Below are 24,903 nucleotides of genomic sequence, written 5' to 3' on the forward strand. Positions count from 1 at the left end.
AGTTAACACCTTGACAGGAGCATCTTCTGATGAGAAGGGTTGAAGAAAATCACCATGCAAGTTCACTGCAGTTAGCTAAAGAAGTAGACAGCCAAAGTGGGGTGATTGTTTCCCATGAAACAATGCAGCGTACACTGCAAGGGAATGGCATGAATAGGTGTCATCCACGACGTAAGCCTCTCCTAAAGCCCACCTTTGCCAGGGCCCGTGCTGAAAAAGAAGATGATGACTGGGACTCTTATCTTGGTCATTCCAGAGTACCACATTTTTGGAACTGATGCCATACAGTTTTGAAGCCGTTGCAAAAGGTGATAAGTACAAAGAAAAATGCATGGTGCCTACAGTGAAACATGGTGGTGGCAGCATCCTTCTGTGGGGCTGCACGAATGCTGCTGATGTCAAGAGCTGTATTTCATTGATAGCATCATAAATTCTCAGATGTACTGTTCTACATTGAAAGAAAAGATGCGATTATCATTCCGTGCCCTTGGTCGTCGTGCACTTTTCCAATATGACAATGATCCAAAACACACATCTAAGGCCACTGTTGTATTTCTGAAGAACATGGTAAAAGTGATTCAGTGGCCAAGTGTGTCTCCTGGTCTGAACCCAATCGAAAACACCTATGGGGAATTCTGAAGAGACAAGTTGAGCATCACTCTCCATCCAGCTATCAGGATCTAAAAGAGGACATTTCTTGAAGAAAAAGATGTTGCAATATGCCACCAACTTGTTCATTCCATGTCTAGAAGACTTGGTGCTGTCCTTACAAATCATGGAGGTCATACAAAATAATAGATGGAGTAGTTTTTGTTGTGGGGTGTCTTCATTTTTGCATCAATTAATTTGAGTAAAACTGAAGATTGTGTAATCTAAGTTACTTATTCTTACTTTATTGTAATAAGCTAAAACAGATGTTTTATAAAACTCAGTTTTGGCAAAATTTTGGAAATGCTCCCTGGATTCATTGACATATTGATTAAAATCTTACTTTTCAAAAAGGGGTGTACATATTTATGCTGAGCACTGTATATCCACCTATCCATCCTGGTGGTCATATGTGTACCCTAAATTTTTATTTTATTTTTTTCACCAGTAGATAAAAAAAAAAAAAAAACCTTGCTACACAAGTACAGGCAGATTACAGGGTGCATGTGCTTTTAGCTTTCTAATAAGATACATGGACCACACATTGATTACAAACAAGCACAGCCACACTTCAAACTCGCTTTATCCCATCACATTTTGTATTTTAGAGGCTGGGTCACCTAATTACATATTTATATCATTTATCTACAAGTGTAAATCAGTCACAACATTTAAACAGCCAACACATTTTCATGTAACATGGTAGGAAAATAAAGCAACATAAAGCACTGAAGAAAGACCTACAAAATGTCCAAGTGAACAAATGACATTTTAAAAATGATCACCATTTAAATGACATATAGTACAAGTTCCAACCCTGGAGTCTGAAAAGGATACATCGTTCATGCATAATCCCCAACATCAATATTGCAAAAGGCTGAAAAGTTCTTCCCCAGAAGTATCCAACAGTATTGAATGTGTAAAATAGATTGTTCAGTGGTAAAATACTCCAATGGTTAATCCAGAAGAAAACCACGACATTCATCTCCACCCAATGAACAGAAGATTCTGCAGCATGATTCTTTCCAAGATATTAACAATAAACTTTGAGCAGAGGAGTACCTGAGGAGTCAGTCTCTGTATCTGGTAGCGAGTCATCTTTCTGGAAGGGAGATCCTGCAAAGAATAGAGATAGTAATAAGTATCCTATCAGACATTCGTACGACCCCCATAAGGAATTAAAGGTTTTACAATTTGGCAGGACCAGCCACAAACAATGCTAGTGTTATGCAAAATATTCTGAGTTTCAAGGCAGTTGGAAAAAATAGTGTTTCATTGCAATTTTTGTTACAGGATTGGAGTGTCTGTGTGCTATAGCTGAACTCCAGGTGAATAAAAAAATTTTTCAAATCAATGCATCCCTGTAATCATTTGTTTTTTTAACAAGCAGTGAAAGTACCTGAATGTGAATTGGTATCACTCCTGTACGGTTTGTACAGCCAAGCTTTCACTTGGGAAGGGGGGGAGTAGCGCAATGAGCCAATCAGGTGTGTTGCAGTGCAAGAAATCTGCCAATAGGATGATGGTGCAGTGACAGAGTTGAGCTCATCAGTCTACAGTTTCTCACCACACACCTATAATGTAAGTGGTCCGTGAAAGGAGAACATGTAAGTGAAGGATTCCTTCCCTGCCAGGCAGAGGTACGCAGCCTCAGGACTGGATGGACAGAAATAAACATCCTTTGGAAGGTAGAAAAGTACTCTATATGTATTGCAACTTTGTATTTAGCCGTTTGCCTGGAATTCAGCTTTAACCCACTCCTGTACAGTGGTCATTTAATCCCAAGTTTCCAGAAAATAATTAAGCAATCAGTAAGGTTAGGTTCACACCCAAGCATTTTGCGGTATGCAGAAATGCACTACATGAATAAACACTCATGTTATATTCAATAATTTTAAAGTGCAAGTTTGTTTATATATTTGTGTTTACACACATTCATGTATATATATTCATTAGTGGTATATATCACTTTTCACATATTTAGCACAGTTTTTTCACTATTTATTAATATTCATCTATTTAGAAATATACTACAGTCCATTCAGCATGATTTCCTATGGGTGAGGTTCACATCTCCACGGTTTTAACCAATGCAATTTTTGGAAAGGGTCAGGGACTTTTTTTAAATGCAAAACTGTACATTTTGGTTCAATAGACTTAAATAGAGAAGCTGCAGAAATGCATGTAGTGTGTATCTGAAGCATTTTGCTTAATCTGCCCAGCAATAAGTTTGCCAAAAAACCCCCATAAAAACACATTAGAAACGGGTGCAGCAAAATGCACCTCAAAAAGCACTGCAGAAACAGATCAAAACACAAACTGCATAGGTTTGAACCTGGCCCAAGTTGTAGTTGACAATAACCATTTCATGGACATAGAAGTCTTATTGTGTACACTGTTAACCACTTCAATACCGGGCACTTTTACCCCCTTCCTGTCCAGACCAATTTTCAGCTTGATCATGTACACATAAGAAATTTTTTTTCCCCACACCAATAGAGCTTTCATTTGATGTTATTTAATCACCACTGAGTTTATTTTTGGCTAAACTAAAAAAGAAAAAAAAAAAAGAAAAATAGCGAAAAACTCGTAAACTGAAATGTTACTTCCCTTAAGAATGCATTGAAAACCAATTAATCCATTCCCGAGGTCAGAAAAAAGTAAATGCTACTAAAAAACCACATAAGTTATTTTAGTAGTGACAACCATGTGGTAATGGTTCAGCCGTCAGCTGGGTTCCCCACTGACAGCTGAATGTAAGAACTGCCGGCAATTAAACAAATAAACAGCGTGGGGTCCCCTCTCCCATCCATACCAAGCCATTCGAGTCTTGTATGGATTTTGAGGGGAACTCCCACGCAAAAAAAAGAAAAAAAAGGCGGCTTGGGGGCCCCCCCCCCCCACCAAAATCCATACCAGACCGTTATCCGAGCATGCAGCCCAGCAGGTCAGGAAAAGGTGGGGGGGGGGGATGAGCGGTGACCCCCCTTCTGAACCACACCAGGCAGCATGCCCTCAACATGGGGTAGGGTTGTGCACCGTGTCCCCATGTTGATGTCACATGGGGTGGGATCACATGCGTGATGTCACTGGGTGACCCCGCTTCTTACATATTTAAGAACTGTCAAACCACCGGAGCAGGCAGACGGCCGGAGGCCATCGTTGGGAGCGGAGCTTTTTTTAATTCTTTTTTCAGGTCAGCCGTGGCGGACATTGCGATTGACGTTGGATCTACTGTGGGGGCCATTCTTTTCGGTTAATAAAAGACTTGTCAAAGACCGTGTCCTGTCTTTTTTCACACTACACTTTTTGTTTCTTCCATGTACCATGGACCATGTACCCCATACTCATTCACATGGGTACATGGGGGGGGGGGGGGGGGTGGCAGGATCTTGTTAAAGGGGGGCTTCCAGATTCCGATAAGCCCCCTGCCCGCAGACCCCCACAACCACCAGGGTTGTAGGGAAGAAGCCCTTGTCCGCATCATCATGGGGACAAGGTGCTTTTGAGGAGGGGGTGCCTTGCTCCCAAAAGCACCCCCCCCATGTTGAGGTCATGTGGCCCTGTATGGTTCAGGAGGAGGCTGCTCGCTTGTCCCTCCCCTTTCCTGACCTGCTGGGCTGCATGCTCGGATAAGGGTCTTGCATGGATTTTGGGGGGGACCCCCATGCCATTTTTTTTTATCTTAATTTTGGCATGGGAGTTCCCCTCAAAATCCATACCAGACCCCATGCCATTTTTTATTTATTATGGTGCCGGTTTTTAAATGGAAATTACCGCTTTTCGTTTCTTCACTATAGCTTATATTCAGTTGTCACTTTCCCCCCCAGCTAAAAGAAAGAAAGTTTCCTTTTAGTTTATTTCCCCCAGTTAAAAGAAACAATGTTTCCTTTTAATTTCCTAACAGAAACAAAGTTTCCTTTAACTCTGGGGAAAGTGACAGCCAATTCTGTGAGCTATACAGAAGAAAAAAAAAAAAAAAGCAGACAATTGCATTTAAAAATCGGCACCGACATACACTTCGTATTGCGAAAAAAAATTCATAAAAAATTTGTAAACCGAGGCATTATTTTCAATGGATTTTCCTTCGTAAACCGAAAATTACGTTAACCAAAGCATTTGTAAACCGAGGTACACTTGTATATATGAAAGTACATATACCCCCAAATGACCCCCTTTTTGGCAAATAGACAGTCCAAGGTAATTAGTAAGAGGCATGGTGAGTTTTTTGAAGTTGTAATTATTGTCAAAATTTTGGGGAAAATTAGGAATTAAGAAAAAAAAAATTCAGAATTTTTTTTTTTTTAAAAACCTATTGTTACCAGTCCAGTACAGCGTTATTATATAACTGGTGTGGCGGTGATCAGGGACACTGACTGGTGACAGTATGGAAAAAAAAAAAAACCTAAATAATTTTTAATTAAACTTGCTACAATTATTTTTAAACACACTGTTACCAGAACAATACAGTGTCACAACAGTTACATACCACAGTTACATAGTAACTCTAGGGAGGTGATCAGGATTTTTTTTATATATTATATATTTATATTGATATATTGCTTATATCAATGAATTTCATTGATATAAGAAACCATTTTTAACGAATGAAAATGATTCATTCAGTGTCTATTTTTGTGATTAGTTGTAATTGGCAAAAGCTAATCACATGGTACAGATGGGCTGTGATTGGCCCTGTTACCATTTGATTGCTGTGACCAATCAGGATGAAAGGAAGCCATCCATTGTTAACAATTGTCATGTGATCTGTTATGATTGGTCACAGCGCTACAGACACTGGCAGCAGGCCGGTGTAGTGATAAGTCATTGGCTGTGTCTGGTGGACACAGCCAGTGGCAGAACACAGCACCTTCTGAGAGGATGTCATAGGACGCCCACTCAGAAGGAGGAACATCCCGCCCAGCCGTCAATCTGCTATAGGCTGGGCAGGAAAGTGTTAATAGGAAATTTTGAGGTGCTAAAAATGTAGAATTTTTTTTAAATTAATTTTAAGTTATTTTACACTTAAAATTTTTTAGTCATTCTTCAAAATGGTTTCAAATACACAGGCCGGCCACTTTTTAGATACACCTGTTCAATTGCTTGGTAAGGTAAATTGCTAATCAGCCAATCACATTGCAGCAGCGCAATGCATTTAGGCATCTACACATGGTCAAGGCAACTTGCTGAAGGTCAAATTGAGCATCAGAATGGGGAAGAAAGGGGATTTAAAGCGACTTTGAATGGTTGTTGGTGCCAGATGGGTTAGTTGGAGTATTTAAAACACTGCTGATCTACTGAGATTTTCATGCACAACCATTTCTAGGACTTACAAAAAATGGCCCGAAAAAGAGAAAATATCCAGATTAGATCGAGATGAAAGGCAACAGTAACTCAAATAACCATTCGTTACAACCAAGGTATGCAGACTACCATCTCTGAACACACAGCATGTTGACCCTTGAAGCAGATGGGCTACAGCAGCAGCAGACCACACTGGGTGCCACTCCTAACAGCTAAGAACGGAGGCTACAATTCGCACAGGCTCACCAAAATGAGACAATAGAAGATTGGAAAAACATTGCCTGGTCTCATGTGAGGCACAGAGACAGCTTGAGCTGTAAACAAACCTGATGTGAAATGGTGCAGATATCGTTGAAAAACAGTCTTCTGGGGCCTGTGAAGGAAGTAGGGGGCCAAACTTCTGGCTCACTTCGCTGCAGAGAACTGAACCAGAAGCGGGTACCTGTCAAAAACTGGGGGGCTGGGCAGTGTAGTTCCAATTTATTTAAATAAAATTATTACCAGGTAGACGTTGCAGCCCAGCAAACACTACCAGAATTAGAACAGCCTATTTTGTACATTTTTTATGTTAAAAATAAAATGCCCCATTTCACACATTTATATTGTAGATAACCATGACTCTACATCTCAAAACGCACTAAACCGTAATTATTATTGAACTACTGTTTCAGGAAAACAGAACAAAAACAAGCAGAAAGAGACCTCCAAGCTCTGGTTCACACAAGAGTAATATTCCAGCAACATGTAAAATCACAGGTCAAGTGAAAATATATTAATGGGTGCTGCCCCGAGACTCTGCAAAAAAAAAAAAACAAACACACACTTTTTCACCACTTTTGGGCCATTTATGTGCTGCATGACTTCCATGGACTTCAATGTGAAATCACCTGCAAGTCATACATTTGTCTTAGATTTTTCTCTGTCCAAAAATAGTTAAAAATCCACCCATTTAATTTTCTATGATGTTTGTGCTCAAAGGAAACCTGTCCCAAGAGGAATGCAGAGGCTGCCATTGCTGACCTCAATCTAGTTAGTTGCCAAACCATCTCTGGTTTTCATACTTAGAGACCCTGACCTGGAAGAAGTATGCAGATTAGTAAAGCAAGAACCCCTAATCTGTATACATGTTCCAAGTCAGTGAAAAAGAAAGCTATTGGATCAGCATAAAAGCAAAGGATTAGCATTTTCAAGAAGAGGTCATAATTCTAGGGTACAAGTTTCCTTAACCCCTTTGTGCTGACTGCCTCCAGGCCCTTTAAGAGCTTGAAAAGCTGGGAGGCGGGCATTCAGGTCATGTGACAGCTGTGATCACAAGTAAGCTTACCGTGCAAGAAGCCCACTCAAAGTACAGTTGTTTTAAAAGGGCTGAATATATGCAGCAGCTCGGCATTAAAGCCCACCGAGTGGTCACATATTTGCGTACAACTGGCGTCAAGAAGTTAAGGTTTAGATGGTTATAATTTTTTCACACTTGCGGTTTGTTTCTCAGATATTTCACAGTTTTTCCCTGCGCACCAGATAACTAGACAACTGGACTGAACATGGTTGTGTGCTTTTTAGTTATTTATGGAGCAAACAAATGGTAGAACTTCTATCAGCTTTAATTTTGGTGTCCCTCCTCAAGAGATTAGGAAATTGGACACAAAACAGGAAAAAGATTTAGGGATGAGCTTTATATATTATTCATTTATGATTATTTTTACATGTATCTATTTATTAGTGTTATTATAATTATGAACACCCTAACAAAAAATAAATAAGACAAAAATAAAATATTAACCCTAATCCTAACCTTAGCTCTAACCTCTTTCCCTAACAAAAAGATAATGAATAATACAAAAAAAAAAAAGCGGACGGCAAAGCTGAAAAACCTAGTAACAAATGATGCCTGAAAAACGTTGTATGAAAAACACACAAAAGCGTGAAAAACACTTTAAGGCTAGATTCACACTTGAGTGTAGCATCTTTAAGTGTTACTAAACCCAGGACCCTGCAATCACGATATCTGGTCTTCCACAGTACACACTGGAAATGCAATTATTTTAGTAAATATAAACTGCTAAATACATTTTCTCATCAGCACGATATAGGAGTCTTGTGAATTCTATCGGTGTCCAGCTGAGAATTGGTTACCGTTTGTAGGAGTTTTAATTCTGCTCTGACTGTCCTATGAGGATGCATAACCCCTAACCCTCTGTCTGGACAGTGCTGATTGGCCCTGTGCTGATCACATGCACTCTCCCAAAGAAAAAAAACAAAAACAACTCTAGCAATACACACTAAACTGATCATGTGCAGAGTGACTACTAGAGCTCTGTATTATCAGCAGTAGAAGGGGAGGATCAGAGAAGACAGGATAAACCAGCCTTTTTACATAATGCAGAGGATTAACCCCCTCTGGTTCCGCAGTGAGTAGAACAAGCATGCTTTATTGCATATATACAGACTGATTTTACTGATGTGGGTTTAGTAACACTTTAAAGCGCAGCTCCACCCAAAAGGGGAAGTTCCGCTTTAAGGACCGCTCCCCATTAAGGATTGGCACCTTTGGGGGGCGGGGGGAGTGGGTACTCGAATGACAGGTACCTGCTCCCACTTCCAGTCCGATCGCCTAGGCGAACGGAAACGGAAGGTGTCCTCCCTCCCTGTAGTTTTTTGGGACACGTGACAGGTCCCAGAAGACTACAGGACCATTCATGAAGCGCAGCGCTACTCGCGCATGCACAGTGGGTACCCGGCTGTGAAGCCACAAGCTATCACAGCCGGGTGCCCACATTGAAGATGCCGGCCTCCTGGAATATAGGATGGCTGGTGAAACTGGCTGTGTGTGACACACCACGGGACCGGGGGACAGGTAAGTTGCTGTTTTTTAAAAGTCAGCAGCTACAGTTTTTGTAGCTGCTGACTTATTTTTTTGACAGGGTGAGTGGAACTCCGCTTCAAAAAGGTAAATGGCATACTTCTGAGACTGACAGACTGAAATCCTAAAACACGGTGATCCTAATTAACAGCCAGTAGAGGAAAGAAAAAATATTTTCTTACAGTAAACAGATATCTGCTGATCCCTTTTTCTAGTAAATGAACCAGACTGATTAAAAGAAAAGAATTTCTCTCCTTTAGATATTTTAGTTGAGACCAACTAATATGCAATCTCATTTTACATCTATTTTAACTAGAAAACCAATACTATTCGAGTTCAGACAAAAAGCAACTTAACCCCACATCACCCGGTGACTAACAGGAATGTCCTACAAGAAACACCATCAGAGAGGTAAACTCTAGTGCAACAATTATTTACTATCACCATGTGCTCGATTTTGTGCATATGTTACAATATGTCACCTGTTACTTTATATAGCGGGCATCACAGAGAACTTACAAGGGGCATATGTCCAAGTGATTCTTGGGCGAAGGGGGGGAGAAAAAGAAAGTACATGATTGTAGATCAATACAGCATGAACATATTATAAAGCATGTTTGCAAACATTAATGAAATAAAATTCTAAAAAAAGGATACATTTCTACATTAACACCACCAAAATAAAAACATAGCCAACTATTATTTTTCCATTGGTAGTAGTGTCCTAATGTAATGACAAACAGCATGAAAAAAACCCTTCAAACTGTATTATGTAATACATGTAGTTTAACAAGCATACAAATATTAGTGAACAGCTTTAAAGAAAAGCTACAGTATAGGCAAAACTTTTTTCCCCCCTATTTTGGATAGAGTAAGAGAAGGTTACAACCTCTGTCAGATTATTTTTTTTTTTGTCATCTGTGTCCCATTGGGGAGTTAAACCTTTACTTCCTGTCCCATAGCCAAAACAGAAAGTGAGAAATCTCAGAAAATTAAAAAGGAATTCCTTGGGCCCCCCCAGGTCACCAGAACTAGTGTCCCCATTTAAAAATTTCCCCTCTATTACTTCTGGGGACAACCCAAAATTTTGGGTTTCTTTCACTTTCAATGATAATGGTAAACAGGACAAAGAGAGGAAGAATCTTTAAGTTTTGCTAGCACTAATGTGATTTAAGCAGAAAACAACAGTTATATCTAGTAACCTGAAAAATTCCAAACACTCTGGGTCAACTGTATTTACAACTTCTTACAAAAAACTTGAATTGGAAAAATTGTCACAAATTAAGACACCATTAGATGCTAATAGTTTCCATAATCCATACACCTGCCTTCAATGCAATGCTCCTAGTCTGAGTATGCTACCTGGAGGCTGAGCAATAGCAGCTGGGATGCAGAAGGCCTGCCAGTTCCTAACTTAAAGTGGTTGTAAAGGCTGAATGTCTTTTACCTTCATGCATTCTATGCATGAAGGTAAAGAACCATCTGTGTTTCTTCCCCACTGCCCCCCTAATATTTACCTGAGCTCCAATGGCTCCCGCTGCTGTCAATCACAGCCAGGATCCAATGAGGAGAGAGGGGGCAGGACAGAGTTGCAGATCTGTGTGTGGATGGACACAGAGCAGCAGCTCGAGAGGGAGCCTCTTTAGATGCCGCAATAGCAAGCTGCTTGCTGTGGGGGCACTTGGCAGGAGAGCGGGGCCACGAGCACAGAGCAGGTACTAACATGTTTGTTTTTTAGAAAGAAAATTGCCTTTAATATTAAAGAAGAAATTAAATATGTGCAATCCTAATGGCGTTTAAGCACATATTTGTTGGCACGTCATAATTTTTGCATTTTTTTACACATTTCACTTTATTCCTTTACCCAGTTGGAAAGCATCAACAGTGGCTCCATCAGAAAAGCAATTATAAGCCTTTTAGAGATGGCAATACAGATGGTCATAGCTGTTCATTAACCGCTTCCCAACTGCCCTATAGCAGAAATACTGCAACAGGGTGGCACGGATGTGCAAAAAAAAAAAACCCACACATACACATATATATATACACACATACACAGTCAATCACCACGTCCCTGCCGGTGATTACCCACCGGCACCTGGTGATTACCGAGCGTCTCCGACGGGGAGGACGATGGTTTTGTTTATTAACTTACAGTGAAGCACACTGACATGGCCTCCTAGTACAACACTCCTTGCATAGTTAACCATTTGATCTCCACTCATGTTAACCACTTCCTGCCCAGTGCCATTAGTACAGTGTCAGTGCTTTTTATTAGCACTGATCACTGTATTGGTGTCACTGGGGATTGTCAGTGACACCAAGTCAGTTCCCTCCAGTGTCAGAATGTCTGCCGCATTTACTGATTGCCGCCATTACTAGTAGAAAATAAAAAATACCAGTATCTATACTGCCATTTGTAAACGCTATAACTTTCACGTAAACCAAATTAATTTACACGTATTGGGATTTTTTTTTTTTTTGCAAAGACGTCACATTTTGGCCTAAATTTATGACAAAATGTAATTTTTTTTTACTGGACATGTATAACCACCCCCTTCCTGCCTAGGGCAATTTTCAGCTTTCAGCGCTGTCGCACTTTGAATGACAATTGTGTGGTCATGCAACACTGTACTCATATGAAGTTTTTATCATTTTTTTGAGACAGATGGAGCTTTCTTTTGGTGGTATTTAATCACCACTGGATTTTTTTATTATTTTGCAAAACAAAATTTTGAAAAAAAAAAGTTTTAGTTTCTGTTATAAAATTTTGTAAATAAGTGATTCTCTTTCACTGATGTGCGCTAATGAGACTGCAGTGATGGGCACTGATGAGGAGGTACTGGTAGGTGGAACTGATGGGCACTGACTGGCATCACTGATAAGCACTGAAAGGCAGCACTCATGGCACTGAGAGGTGGCACTGAAAGGCAGCTCAGATGGGCACTGATATGTGGCATTGATGTGCACTGGTAGGCACTGACAGGTGGCATTGATGGGCTTACACTGATCATAAGTGCACATGTCCCCTCTGAGGAATGCGGATTACCAGCTCTCCTCTCTTCATGAGCTGTCAGCATGACAGCTCGTGAGGAAAGAAATGCTGATAACTGGCATTTCCTTATTTACATGTGATCAGCTGTGATTGGACACAGCTGATCACGACAGAGCCGACGTCATCGGCTCTTTCCGCTGATCTGCTGTGTCCCAGCGACACAGCGCACCACCAATCGGCTTGCACACGAGCAGTTAAAGTGGGAGGACATCATAGGATATCCTCTCAGAACCACCACCCGCCATTTCTTTATATAGTGGGCGGGAGGCGGTTAATAGCAAAACATCAAAAATACTGTTTTCTCCAAGGCTGCAATACAAACTTCTCTATTAGTCTACTGAGTGATGTGGAGGTGAGAGCTCAGACCTTGGAGCCAAAAGTGACAAAGGCATATTAAGTGCTGAATCCTTTTTCTATTCAATATAGTGGTTTAGCCTCATTTATTAAAGTCTCTGAGGAAAGCATTGTCCTCGATAGTCTTTTTTGACCTTCTGCAACCAGATCCTTTTTGTCATTCTCCCAACATGTAAAATAAATACAATACAAAATCGAAAAGTCTGTTTGGGAAGATCTCCCAGCAGAACGAAAATAGACTACAAATTAGAGAAGCAAACCATCCTTGCAAAATGAAACCTGCCATGAAAGAAATACAGTATGTGGCCTTACTACTGGAAATGCTAGTTTTCTGGCTATCAAGATCACCAACTTTAAAACAGGTTTGTTTCAAAGTACTTCTCTAACAGAAATTTTTCAATTTCCGTTAAATGTTTAAATTATGATGTACAATATAGTGGTTGCCGATTCTTAGACCAATAAATAACCCATTATGTAGTCTAACTTTCTTTATATAATCAAGAGTCATGTGCATATGCAATGGAGTCTGATTGATGTTTCTGGGCTGAGAGTCACATACAGTCCTGTGGTAAACTCATCCACCTACTGCAAAAATAAAAGGCTGTCTACACTGCTATGGTTCCAAAAACCCCGCTTAGATTAATTTAATAATAATAAAAAAAAAAAATTTGTATTATATACATCTCATGGAGCACTGTTCAATCCATCATCCGAAAATGGAAAGAGTATGGCGCAACTGCAAACCTACCAAGACATGGGCGTCCACCTACACTGACAGGCCGGGCAAGGAAAGCATTAATCAGCCAAGAGCCCCCATGGTAACTGAAGACGCTGCAGAGATCCACAGCTCAGGTGGGATAATCTGTCCACAGAACAACTACTGGTCCTGCACTCCACAATCTGGCCTTTATGGAAGAGTGCCAAGAAAAAAAGCCATTGTTGAAAAAAAGCCATAAGAAGTCCTGTTTGCAGTTTGCGAAAAGCCATGTGGGGGACACAGCAAACATGTGGAAGAAGGTGCTCTGGTCAGATGAGATCAAAACTGAACTTTTTGGCCTAAAAGCAAAATGCTATGTGTGGCGGAAAACTAGCACTGCACATCACCCTGAACACACCATCCCCACCGTGAAACATGGTGGTGGCAGCATGTGGGGATTCTTTTCTTCAGCAGGGACGGAAAAGCTGGTCAGAGTTGATGGGAAGACGGATGAAGCCAAATACAGGGCAATCTTGGAAGAAAACCTGATAGACACTGCAAAAGACTTGCGACTGGGGCAGAGGTTCACCTTCCAGCAGCACAACGACCCAAAACATACAGACAGAGCTACAATGGAATGTTTTAGATCAAAGCATATTCATGTGTTAGAATAGTCCAGTCAAAGTCCAGACTTAAATCCAATTCAGAATCTGTGGCAAGTCTTGAAAATTGCTGTTCACAATTGCTCTCCATCCAATCAGACAGAGCTTGAGCTATTTTGCAAAAAAGAATTGGCAAAAATGTCACTCTAGATGTGCAAAGCTGGTAGAGACATCCCCAAAAAGACTTGCAGCTGTTAATTGCAGCGAAAGATGGCTCTACAAAGTATTAACTCAGGAGGACTGAATACAAATGTACGCCACACTTTTCACAGATTTGTAAAAAATGTTGAACACCATTTCTCATTTTCCTTCCACTTCACAATTAAGTGCCACTTTGTGTTGGTCTATCACAGTGGTTCTTAACCTTGTTGGAGGTACTGAACCCCACCAGTTTCATATGCGCATTCACCGAACCCTTCTTAATTGGAAAAATAAAATATGATTTTTAAAATTCAAAACATAGGTATATATTTATACATAGGTGCACAAAATGAACAAAACCGTTAAGAACAAAGAACAAAACCATTAAAACATGATTTTCACACAAAAACATAATAATGAATATTTACTGCACGAATCATATAAGTCGGGTGTGGGTCTTCACCTCTGCCGAACCCGCGAGTCTGACTCACTGAACCCCTGGGGTTCGATCGAACCCAGGTTAAGAACCACTGTTTTATAGTAATTCATCCCCCATAGTAATTCATCCCCCCTATAGTAATTCATCCCCCCTATAGTAATTCATCCCCCCTATAGTAATTCATCCCCCATATAGTAATTCATCCCCCATATAGTAATTCATCCCCCCTATAGTAATTCATCCCCCCTATAGTAATTCATCCCCCCTATAGTAATTCATCCCCCCTATAGTAATTCATCCCCCCTATAGTAATTCATCCCCCCTAGAGTAATTCATCCCTTATATAGTAATTCATCCCTTATATAGTAATTCATCCCCCATATAGTAATTCATCCCCCATATAGTAATTCATCCCCCATATAGTAATTCATCCCTTATATAGTAATTCATCCCCCATATAGTAATTCATCCCCCATATAGTAATTCATCCCCCATATAGTAATTCATCCCCCATATAGTAATTCATCCCCCATATTAATTCATCCCTCATATAGTAGTAGTAAGTAGCAAGTAGTAAGCCAAGTCCCCCCTGTGTCAATTCACTTACCTTTGCTCCGCGCGTTCCTCTCGCCGTATTCCCGCGCCGTTCCGGTCTTCAGGGCGGACTGTGAGAGGAGCCTAGCTCCTCTCACGTTTGTCACGCTGCCCCGACTACACACATCCTGACAGCCAATCACTGGCTATCAGGATGTGAGTGGCAGCGAGACTGGCCAATCAGTGCATTTGAGCGCGCTGCCCTGGCTGTTTTTTTTTTTTGGATCACGCTGCAGAGTCCCTGCCGCCCGAGAGGAGGGAGGGGAGCGGGCGCCCGGCACACAAGAGCCGCATTAAAGCGTGTAAAGAGCCGCATGTGGCTCGCGAGCCGCGGCTTGCCGACCACTGGGCTAAGCGATGTTGCGTGACCACCTGCAGCCAATGATGGACAAGCGGGGCATGTCATCACGAATCATATGAGTCGGGTGTGGGTCTTCACCTCCGCCGAACCAGCGAGACTGACTCACCGAACCCCTGGGGTTCGATCGAACCCAGGTTAAGAACCACTGGTCTATCACATAAAATCCCAATAAAATAAATTTACGGTTTTGGCTATAACATGACAAAATGTGGAACATTTCAAGGGGTATGAATACTTTTTCAAGGCACTGTATTTGCTTTTTGGGGTAATCTACAGTTCATCTATAGCTTTCTCCCTTACTTTAAAGGGCCTAGGTAAAAATATTATCTTGGGGTGTTTTAGGGATCTTCTTCTGTATCCTGTAACCCTTAGATCAGGGCATCTCAACCAGGGTTCCATGAAACCCTAGGGTTCCTCCAGAGATTGCTAGGGGTTTCTTGACCAGTAAGCAAATTCTGCCTCTCAAAATAGTCCCCACTAACACCATTGATCTTTTATTAGACATTTGTAAGGGGGCAATTCTTCCCAATAACCACAAGTGTTAAAGGAACATTCTTCTCACTGACCATCACACTATTGTATCATGAGTTGTAGATAGTTATTTCTAGCAGGGGTTCCCTAAGACAGGAATGTTATTTAAACGGTTCCTCTGTGTTAAAGGGGTTGAGAAAGGCTGCCTTAGATAGTATGTAGACAGGGTCTGGAAATAGTAAGTAAATGCAAGAACCAAGGTAATTCAGAATTGGACCTGTGAAGAAGGTTAGAGAGTGGAAATGCAGTCCATATTCATCAACAATTGTCAGCCCACTTTTTAAGGTAGGGCCAGGGTCATCAAGATATGTGTATTTGTATATCACCTGCGTTTAATCTGATCCTCTCCTCATACTCCCAAATATGAAGGCCCCTAATGACGGGGCCTGCCTAGACTCTTGTTGCCCCTCTGTCTTGTTCCTTGGCACAGGAAAATAGTAATGTAAAGTGTAGTAAAATGTTGAAAAGTAGACCGAAAGAAAACAAAAAAAAATTTTAAAAAATAAAATGAAGCTAAATCTGGAAGAGAAAAGAAAAAATACACAAAACCTATTCCAGCGTCTCACCTTACACAAAAGACTAACCCTGAATAACAGTGGCTTAAGTTACAGCCCAGAACCAGAAAAATGTGTTTCTAACAAATTCCACTGGGCTATTGCCATGTTGCACAATACATTTAAAAACCATGTAAAGAAATGGCCTAAAGCAGCTATAAAAAATAAGCAAAACTGTTGGAAATTACATTTCTATGAAAAATGGCATAGAGGAAATGTCGACCTTTCCACATAGACCCCTGTGAACTAAACAGAGCAGCACAAATCGAATTCCCTCCGCTGTGTTTCAGTCAGAGCCAGAGGAAGAATATCAAGCTTTCTTCTGGCTTTTAGAACTGACTGGCACAAATCAGATTTAGCCTCATTTATTAAAGTTTCTGAGGAAAGCGCTGTCTCCTATTTTGACCCTTAGCAACCAGATGTCTCCCAACATTTAAAATAAACACAACAATTGAAGAGTGTTTGGGATTATCCAGGAAGAATGAAAATAGCCTACAAATTATAGAAAACTATACTTGCTAAAGGAAAAACTGCCAAGGTAGAAATATATGAGCTACATTCTAGAAACACTAGTTTCCTGGCCATAAGATGATTATCTGGCTTCAATATTTACCCAGAACAAGTATAAGGGCAAGGAATTCTGACGTTTTGTCAATAATACTTTTCCGCAGCTACAAACATTTTACTCTAGTAATGGCAGCCCCATATTGCCCTCAGGTATACACTAAAAGGTATATTCATATTTTTGTATTTAACAATGCAGTGGCACCAAACCCACATGCTGTGTCTGGCGTCACTGGGTCATGTGAATTTAAGGATTTGTTGTGCCACATGTTAAAACAGCCTATTCATAATAAGTAGACTGCCTTTATGATGACATGCAAAAATGTAAATGGGCCCTAAATACAGTGCAACTAAGGAGCAACTTTATGGCAAAAGAATGTGGTAATGGGATAGGCCAGAACAAAACATCTATTAATATCGCAATAAAACACCACGTTTTTGCATTTTTTTAGTGTTGTTTACACTTAATGTTACCACTTTAAGTTGGCATCCTCTTAGCACAATTTTTTTGTTTCATAAGAGTGTAAAAATTATGCTTAAACGTCAATTTGCAGCAAACCTCCCCCCTGTTTTGGAAGTAGGGAAGGGTTAGATTTGTAATGCCTTCTATATCCCTAGTGTAGAGATATTTTCTCCCTCCCAGTTTCCAGTGATCACTGTGGCTGCTACAAGAAATTGAGGGAAAACTCTTGAACTGAATCACACACAGAAACACAAATCTGATAGAGGATTTAACCCATCCCCACAATACCAAAATGAAATCTGTGTTTAGAGACAAGGGGAAGCTGTAACTGCCACTCTCCAGGGGTACAGGCAGCAGTAACAATTTGACATAGGTTCAAACTCTTCTTTACAACATTAAAAAAATAAAACATGGTAATTACCTGGGGCGCTATATCTCCTCATATTTCGAGCCATGAGATCTGATGAGGTTTCTTGTGAAATCTTCACATCCAGATCTGAAAGAGAAAATACAGCAGACCAGAAGAGATAGCAAAGAAAAAGGTAGAGGAAAAAAGAAACAAAAATGAGTCTAATTCTGTATCTTCTACATAAAACAAGTACCCCACCAATTTCCCTTTAAAGATGCGCACCATCCTGACTAGTAAGTCCAGATTCTTGCATGCTTTCATTGCCACTGTCAGGTGCTTTGCCTCCGCTGCGGCTGGTATGCTGTTGTCCACCACCCTTTTCCCCATTGCGGGTGGAGGTTCCACGTTGTCGGACCTTGCGAGTACTGATGCGGATGATTCCTCTTACGAGCCTACACTCAGCATCTTGCTCTTCTAGTTGGTAGTCCTGTGTTAGACTGCTGATTAACTCTGTGATTTTACTGCTTTTCTCCAGGAAGACTGTATCGGATGTACACCTTGCCAGTTCATCAATCTGATGGAGACTAAACAACTCAGTTAGTTTATGCCAGATGAGCACATCAATCTCCGCATTGGAAAGGGAGCCGCTCAGCCTGGACAGCTCTGGATCAGACTCTCGCAATGAGTAGTAATCCCCAGAAGAACTATGGAGCGTTGGTGGTGGCAGTGGGGCAGGTGGCTCCTTTACAGTTTCTATATCTGTGACACCAGGCTGTCTGTTATACACAGGTACCCCCATCAGTTTAAGATCTGGGTAACTAAAACTGTTACCAAGGTTTGTTTTCCTTTCACCCAAACGGGTAACACGAGGGCTATTTGCAGGGTGCCCATTCACCGGCGGACAGTCTGTACCCTCTACCGAACAAGGAAGATACACCTCGGGGTCCTTTTGTGGGCAACAACTGCAGGACACCACATAACAGAGCACAGCTTTGTATGCTGACCAGGCACGGGAGAGCGGGGGGCAACATGGTTGCTCTTCTGGTGGTGTTTCAGCAGACCCTGAAATGAAAGTGATGTCTTCTGGTGGACTCCTGCGTCTGGGACTTGGAACACTTGAGATCTGTGGTGGGGAGCTGTGACGCTGAGCAGGAAGATGGGCTGGGGGGGAACCCCGGGTACGAGGAATAGCCATTGGCTGGAGCTGGGGTTGCGGCATTTCTTCACGAATAAGTCCTGGAAATAAAGGTCAGAAACATAGTCAGGTTTTTACAATTGGAAGCATTCGGTTTTTCATAATTCATACCCATTATACAGTAAAGGTTATGTTTATTATCTATGGAGCCATCTCATCATTTTAAAGTGCAAGCATTTTATTGGTTTTCCACAGCAAAGTTAGGGCTGTGTCCCTGCTAGAAAGACTCACTGTTTTTACCTTTCCTTGTGGACATCTAAAATGTTTCAGCTGCCAGCAGAGTAAGATGTTCTGGTGACAACTCTCTAATGTTGCATTCTTGAGCTACTGGATTCATGGTAAACACAATATCTGCAGCTCTGAGTTACAAGTCAGAACTGTGTAAGATGCGAGTTTGGAAGGCATTTACGGCCAATTTACAAGTTGAAACCTCATTTCGCCTCCTCAATAGCACATGGATGCAGTATAAGGAACCCCTTATGTTGCATCTTCAGGACAGGAAGTGAACTAAACTCTCTCCAATGAGTAGGGTTGCCACATTTTCTAGTACAAAAATACCTGCCATATTTTCTTACTACTAATGAGGAACTTCAGCTGGATCTCCAAACAGTAAAAGTCAGCAGCTAAAAGTACTGTAGCTGCTGACTTTTACAAAATAGGTACTTACCAGCCGATGATGTCCAGCGCTGTCTTTGTACAATCCAAAATCTTCAGCACTGTCTTAGATCCCGCACCACCATCTTTGATTCGGTAACCAGCTATGATGCTGGCCTTACTCTAGTAGATTTTTGTATAAACTTTTGTAAGGAAGGAAACTGATGGGGTGAGCTGATGGGTAGAGATAGATTAGGGTGTCATTTGCATAGAAATGGTGTTGGATGCTATCACTTGACCAAGGGAGGAATTGTAGATCGAGAATAAGAGAGGTCCAAGGACAAAACCTTGGGGGACTCTGACAGTAAAATGAAAAGGAGAAGAGGAAGTAGAGTTGTAAGTGACAAGAAGGTGCGGTGAGATAGGCAAGATGACAACCAACAGAGAGTACAGTCACAGAGACCAAGGAAATAGTTTTTTTTGTTTTTTTAAAGAAGGATGGAGTGGTCATTTGTATCAAAGACACCAGCGAGGTCTAAGAGTAAGGCATCGTGCACACCAGTGTGCAGAGACGTCAGTTTTTCTGCACGCGTTCTGCAAGAGCACAATAAAATCAATTGTTTTCTATGTGCCCTGTTCACACCACAATACTAGTATCATGTGCAGATTTTTTTTTTCCTGCACAGGAATCTGCAATGTGTATTTAAACTCATTTAAATGCGCATGTAAACTGAGGTCTCTGCAAGTAAAATCTACATGTCAATTTCCATCAGTTTTTCAGCAAGTATGGTGTGAACGATCCCTAAGAGTACAGAATAGTGACTGTTGATTTTAGCTGTTAGTATGTTGTTTGCGAGTTTTAGTAACAAACTTTCCCAAACGAAAATCACACTGTTAGAAATCCACATGAGAAGAGTTTTCCATTCCTTCAAATTTCCTGTTCATGTGCGAGAGGCACGGGTTGGAGGAGACTATCCCAAAGCCTCCTGGGATATATGATGTACCCCAAGAGCCTGCAGACAGCCTCAGCAGATGCCATCCTTGCATAGGTGCAGAATAAGGAAGTGGAAGCAAGTACCTTATTGAAAAGGCATTTGATACCTTCGAAAAAATACTTTCCAAATGTATTAAAAGGGCATAGTTCACCTTTACCAAAGAACTGCCTATGCAAATAAGGGACTTCTCTAGATAAAAACAAACTGGGCATCTCTGACCACAATGGAATAATGTATTTGCAGTAGCTGTAGGTCATTTACATAGCTCATGAAGCCTGACTGGGAAAATTCCCAGGATATTGCAAAGAGAGGCCCAGCTGTTCAATTCTACCATCACAAGAGTGAGCTCTTTCTCCGATTCAAACCCTTTTAAAGTGTTACTAAACCCACAACAGTAAACTCAGTCTGTATATGCAGTAAAGCATGGTTGTTATACTCACTGAGGAACCTAAGGGGTTAATCCTCCACCTTGTGTAAAAAGTCTGTATGATCCTGTCTTCTCTGATCCTCCCCTTCTTCTATTGTCCCCAATCCATCTGCTGGGGGCAAGCTACAAATGCTCAGTTTGGTGTGTATTGCTAGAGTTTTTAGATTAGTGTGCATTGCTAGGTTTTTTTAATTCACTGTGAAACATAAGGGGTTAATCCTCCACATTGTGTAAAAAGGCTTTTTGATCTTCCCTTCTCTGATCCTCCTCTTCTTCTACTGTCCCCAATCCTTCTACTGGAGGCAAGCCACAAATGTTCAATTTAGTGTATATTGCTAGAGAGTTTTTTTTCTTTCCTAGGAGAGTGCATTTGATCAGCTCAGGGCCAATCAGCACTGTCCAGACAGAGAGTCAGGGGTCCTGCAGACTCATAGGACAATCAGGGGAGAATGAAAACTCCTCCTGCCAGTTTTAATCAATGCTCTGCCGGACACTGATAGAGAAGTCACAAGACTCCTATATACGGCTGATGAGAAAAGGTATTTAGAAGTTTATATTTGCTAAAATAATTGCAGTTCTGTGTTCTGTGGAAGACCAGATATAGTGAATGCAGAGTCCTGGGTTTAGTAACACTTCAAATACTCTCTCACCTGATGCGCTAGTTCTGAGCTCAACATTTGATGGTAGAGGTGAGCAGTAGTGAATATTCCAGTCAGGCGTTGGAAGGTACAGAAATGGCCTTCACCTATAGCAAATTGTTCAACTTAAATCCGATCTGCACAGTTTGTTTTTATCTATGAATGCCACGCATCTTCCTAGGCAGTTTATTTGGTAAAGATGAACCACCCTTTAAAAGGAATGGGGAGGGCCTGGCATAAGCAATCCACAATTGGGAGGGAAGCTCGGCTTGAATATAACTGAAAATAACTTCCATTTTTACCAGTCAGGTGGCATTCCTAGCAATGGAACTCAGCCAACATTGACTAAAACAAGGGGATATCCCTACCCCGCTCTAGCCAGATGAACTGAAAATAAAAAGTTTGGGCTACTTGACCCACAACTGTTGGCTTGCATTGAATAAAAGCAGTCAGTGTCATTTCTTAGATTGTAAGCTCCCAGGATCAGGCCCTCCTAACCCTCTTGTATTGAACTGTATTGTCTCCCTTTATATTGTAAAGTGCAGAGCAAACTGTTGGTGCTATATACATCCTGTATTATAACAACTGTCCATGATGTGGATATTCACAGCCCTTGTGCCTGTCCAGAACTTCTGATAAATACTAATAGAGCTCTAGCCCCATCCCAGAACAGTCTCCTAGTTCGTCCAAGCCATCTATACCCAGCTCAGTCTTCCCCGGTGACACCGCCCCCTACCCCCCAGCAACAGAACAGGCACATATCCCGTGTAGCTCCAGACACCCACCTCGGTGGCTCCTCACCATTCCCCTGTTGTTGTGGCTAAGCTCTCCTGGCCGTCTCCCCCCCTCCGGCGAGCTCCTGCTCCCACCCGCTCTCTCTCCAGACTTCCACATCGCGCCGTCTCCAAACTCACATTGAGGAGCCTCACAAAGAGCCCGAGAGTCTCCGGGGGGTCGGTTCCGGTATTTTCCGGGTTTCTCGCGAGCTTCAATTTCCGTTTCCGGCCACCACCGCCTCTACCTGTCCACCAGGTGTGTGTGTATGCCGCGACCACGCCCCCACCTGCGTGTCTGCGTCACCGCTTCGCTTTAGCTAGCCAGGCCCTTTCTCTGTCACACTGGAGACTGAAGAGGCGACCTAAGGACAAAACCTAGGCGCCAAGCACCTGAGGCAACTGAATTTATTCTCCCTTTAACTTGTATCCTCCGTCTTATAAGTAGGGTTGCCACCTCATCCCCCTAAAACCGAACATACATGAAGTACACAGGTTCTGAGGCTGATTTAATGCACTAAGTGATTCTAATTATCACTTTAAATCAGGCACAGAACCTGTGTAATTCATTTGTGTTCGGTTTTAAAGGGATGAGGTGGCAACCCTACTTATAAATGTATTATGTTTGTATTTTGTAGTCTACTATTCTCATATATAGCACGTTAGCGACAACAGAGAAGATAAAGCAGTCTCGCGGCCCCTTCTACAAACCTACTGGACAGGTGTATTCGCTAGGAATAGTTTTGGTCTCCAGAAAAATGGTCGCCGCACAACACCTGTACTGGCGCTAGAGCCGTTCTTGTTTTGGCCTCTAGCGCTTAGCCGGTTAACTGCCCCCTCAATCTTCGAGCGGTGACGTCAAGTCGCTGCTAGAGATCTGCAGAACGGCGAATGGTGAATGAAGCAGATCTACGGCTGGGGTGATCTGTACGTTGGATGGTATGTATTCAGGAGAAAGGGACTGGTGCAGCATTTATCAATCTGCATGTGAGGAGAAGCCTTGCTACACCGAGTCTCCGCACTGAGCTTCTTATCGCCAGGGGAGAGCAGTCTGCATCTGACGTTTAGGACAGATGTGAAGTCATGCCTGGAGGAACATCAGCATATGACCTACTAATGCCTTGTGTATGCTCACCATGTCCATGAGTGGCATGTTCGGTATGTCTGATGTTCTCGGTTAAAGATTACATCACCAGGAACAAGAGCTTGCACATTGCAGGAAAGCTCCTTTAACCAAGGACTCTGTGTTGTGTGTCGTTTCCAGTCTTGCCATCGCTTCTACGTTTCTTTGCTACCATGCCTATAGTGCAGGGCAGTGCCTTGTGGAATCTCCAGAGGGTCTTCAACCATCCAAGGTCTTCGAAAGAGACTGAGACCAAAGATGCCAAATCCGTGCCTTCCTCCCATGGGTCTTCTTTTTGGAAGTCCGCTAATGCTTCTAGCCTTTTTCTTAGGTTTTCGTCGACCCCTTGCCAGTCTCCAAAACGGTCAGCCTCTGCTCCACAAGGGCTGCCTCATAAGTCAGCTCCGAGTCCTTGCAGCAGCTCATCCCCGGCAGAAGCAGTGTCAGCCAATGAATCCAGCATTAGTAAGTCAACTTCAGCACCTCACGCCTTTACCTCAAAGCCGAACGTTCTTGAAATTCCTGTTGGATCTAAACATCAGGCTTCCAAACATCCTTCCACTTCTGATAGTACACTTAGCTCTCCCCAAAATATCTCTTCTCCATCGCAGTCGCCTTCCTTCAGTCTACGCTCTTTGGGTTCTTCACCTGGTATATCCCCTGCCAAGCCTCAGTACCTAAACCCTCAGGAGCCCTGTCCAGGTCTTTCTGACTTGAGCTCAAAACCTTCACCATCTAAATTGTCTTCCCCAAAACTGATTGCTAAGGAAACATCTGATGAACATGTTTCTGGCCAGCATCGCTCCCCTGCCCTTCAGCGTTCACCACGCTGTAGTCCTTCACTTTCTCTTCGTAAAACCGCTGCATCCACTCCACGTAGACATGCATCATGCAGTTCCTCACATAGTTCTCCAGCTCAGTCACCTCTGAACTCTCCTCCTCCCCATTCATCCCGAAGAGCCTCTACACAAGGGGAGCAGCTTCCGGTGACTCCTAGCCCGCCTTGGTCAGAGTTGATGGAGGCACGTCGCCGGTTGATGGCAGTGGAATGTCGCAGGCGGGCTCTCTGCGCATTGGAGACGAGAGTCCAACAGGTGCACTATGTCTTTCTTCAAGCTGAACTGCGAGTAGCAAGGCAGAAGGAAGGCTTGGCAAAGCTGGTAGAGTCTGCAGGTCGGGCTGAGGTGCAAACGGCAGTTCATGGACAAAGGATTCGGAAAGCTCTACGCCGTCACAAACCACGGTTGCTGGCTTGTGCGCTGTGTGTACCCTGGCCTTCAAAAACAGAGCGCCGTAGTGTTCAACACCCTCGCCATTCACGTTGTGCAGTTTTCCAGGGTCGAATCCAAGTGTTAAGAGGCTGTGTAGGTAGTGAAGAACTTGCTACACGAGATTAATATATAGATGTCAGGGCTCCCTTATACCTACCTTGTAGTCCTTTGAATGTGCTTCTCACCTTAAAAAGCTATGCTGCTGAATATCATTTTTTTCTATTACATGCTGGCATTAAATACCCAAAAAAGACTTGCATCTCTTCCTACCAAAAAGGATTATTCCATCTTCCTGTGACTCAACATTTTGG

General features: G+C 42.1%; 1 protein-coding gene across 2 annotated transcripts; it reads right to left on the minus strand.

Moving 5' to 3' along the window:
* Positions 1 to 1,225: 1,225 nt before the first annotated feature.
* On the minus strand, positions 1,226 to 22,599 carry KDF1 (keratinocyte differentiation factor 1). 2 transcript variants are annotated; one of them, XM_089686236.1, is made up of 4 exons: positions 22,340 to 22,599; positions 17,859 to 18,812; positions 17,649 to 17,723; positions 1,226 to 1,764 (listed from the first exon to the last, which is right to left on the minus strand). In XM_089686236.1, the coding sequence occupies exons 2-4, from the start codon at positions 18,793 to 18,795 to the stop codon at positions 1,682 to 1,684; spliced, it is 1,095 nt and encodes a 364-aa protein (XP_089542362.1). In that variant the 5' UTR covers positions 18,796 to 18,812; positions 22,340 to 22,599; the 3' UTR covers positions 1,226 to 1,681. The 2 variants fall into 2 exon arrangements, with proteins under 2 accessions (XP_089542362.1, XP_089542361.1); XM_089686235.1 differs by having other exon boundaries at positions 22,211 to 22,341.
* Between the last annotated feature and the right edge of the window lie 2,304 nt (positions 22,600 to 24,903).

The sequence above is a fragment of the Staurois parvus genome, unplaced genomic scaffold (assembly GCF_062004578.1).
Source record: "Staurois parvus isolate SC_StPar_1 unplaced genomic scaffold, SC_StPar_1.0 ptg000394l, whole genome shotgun sequence".
NCBI lineage: Eukaryota > Metazoa > Chordata > Amphibia > Anura > Ranidae > Staurois > Staurois parvus.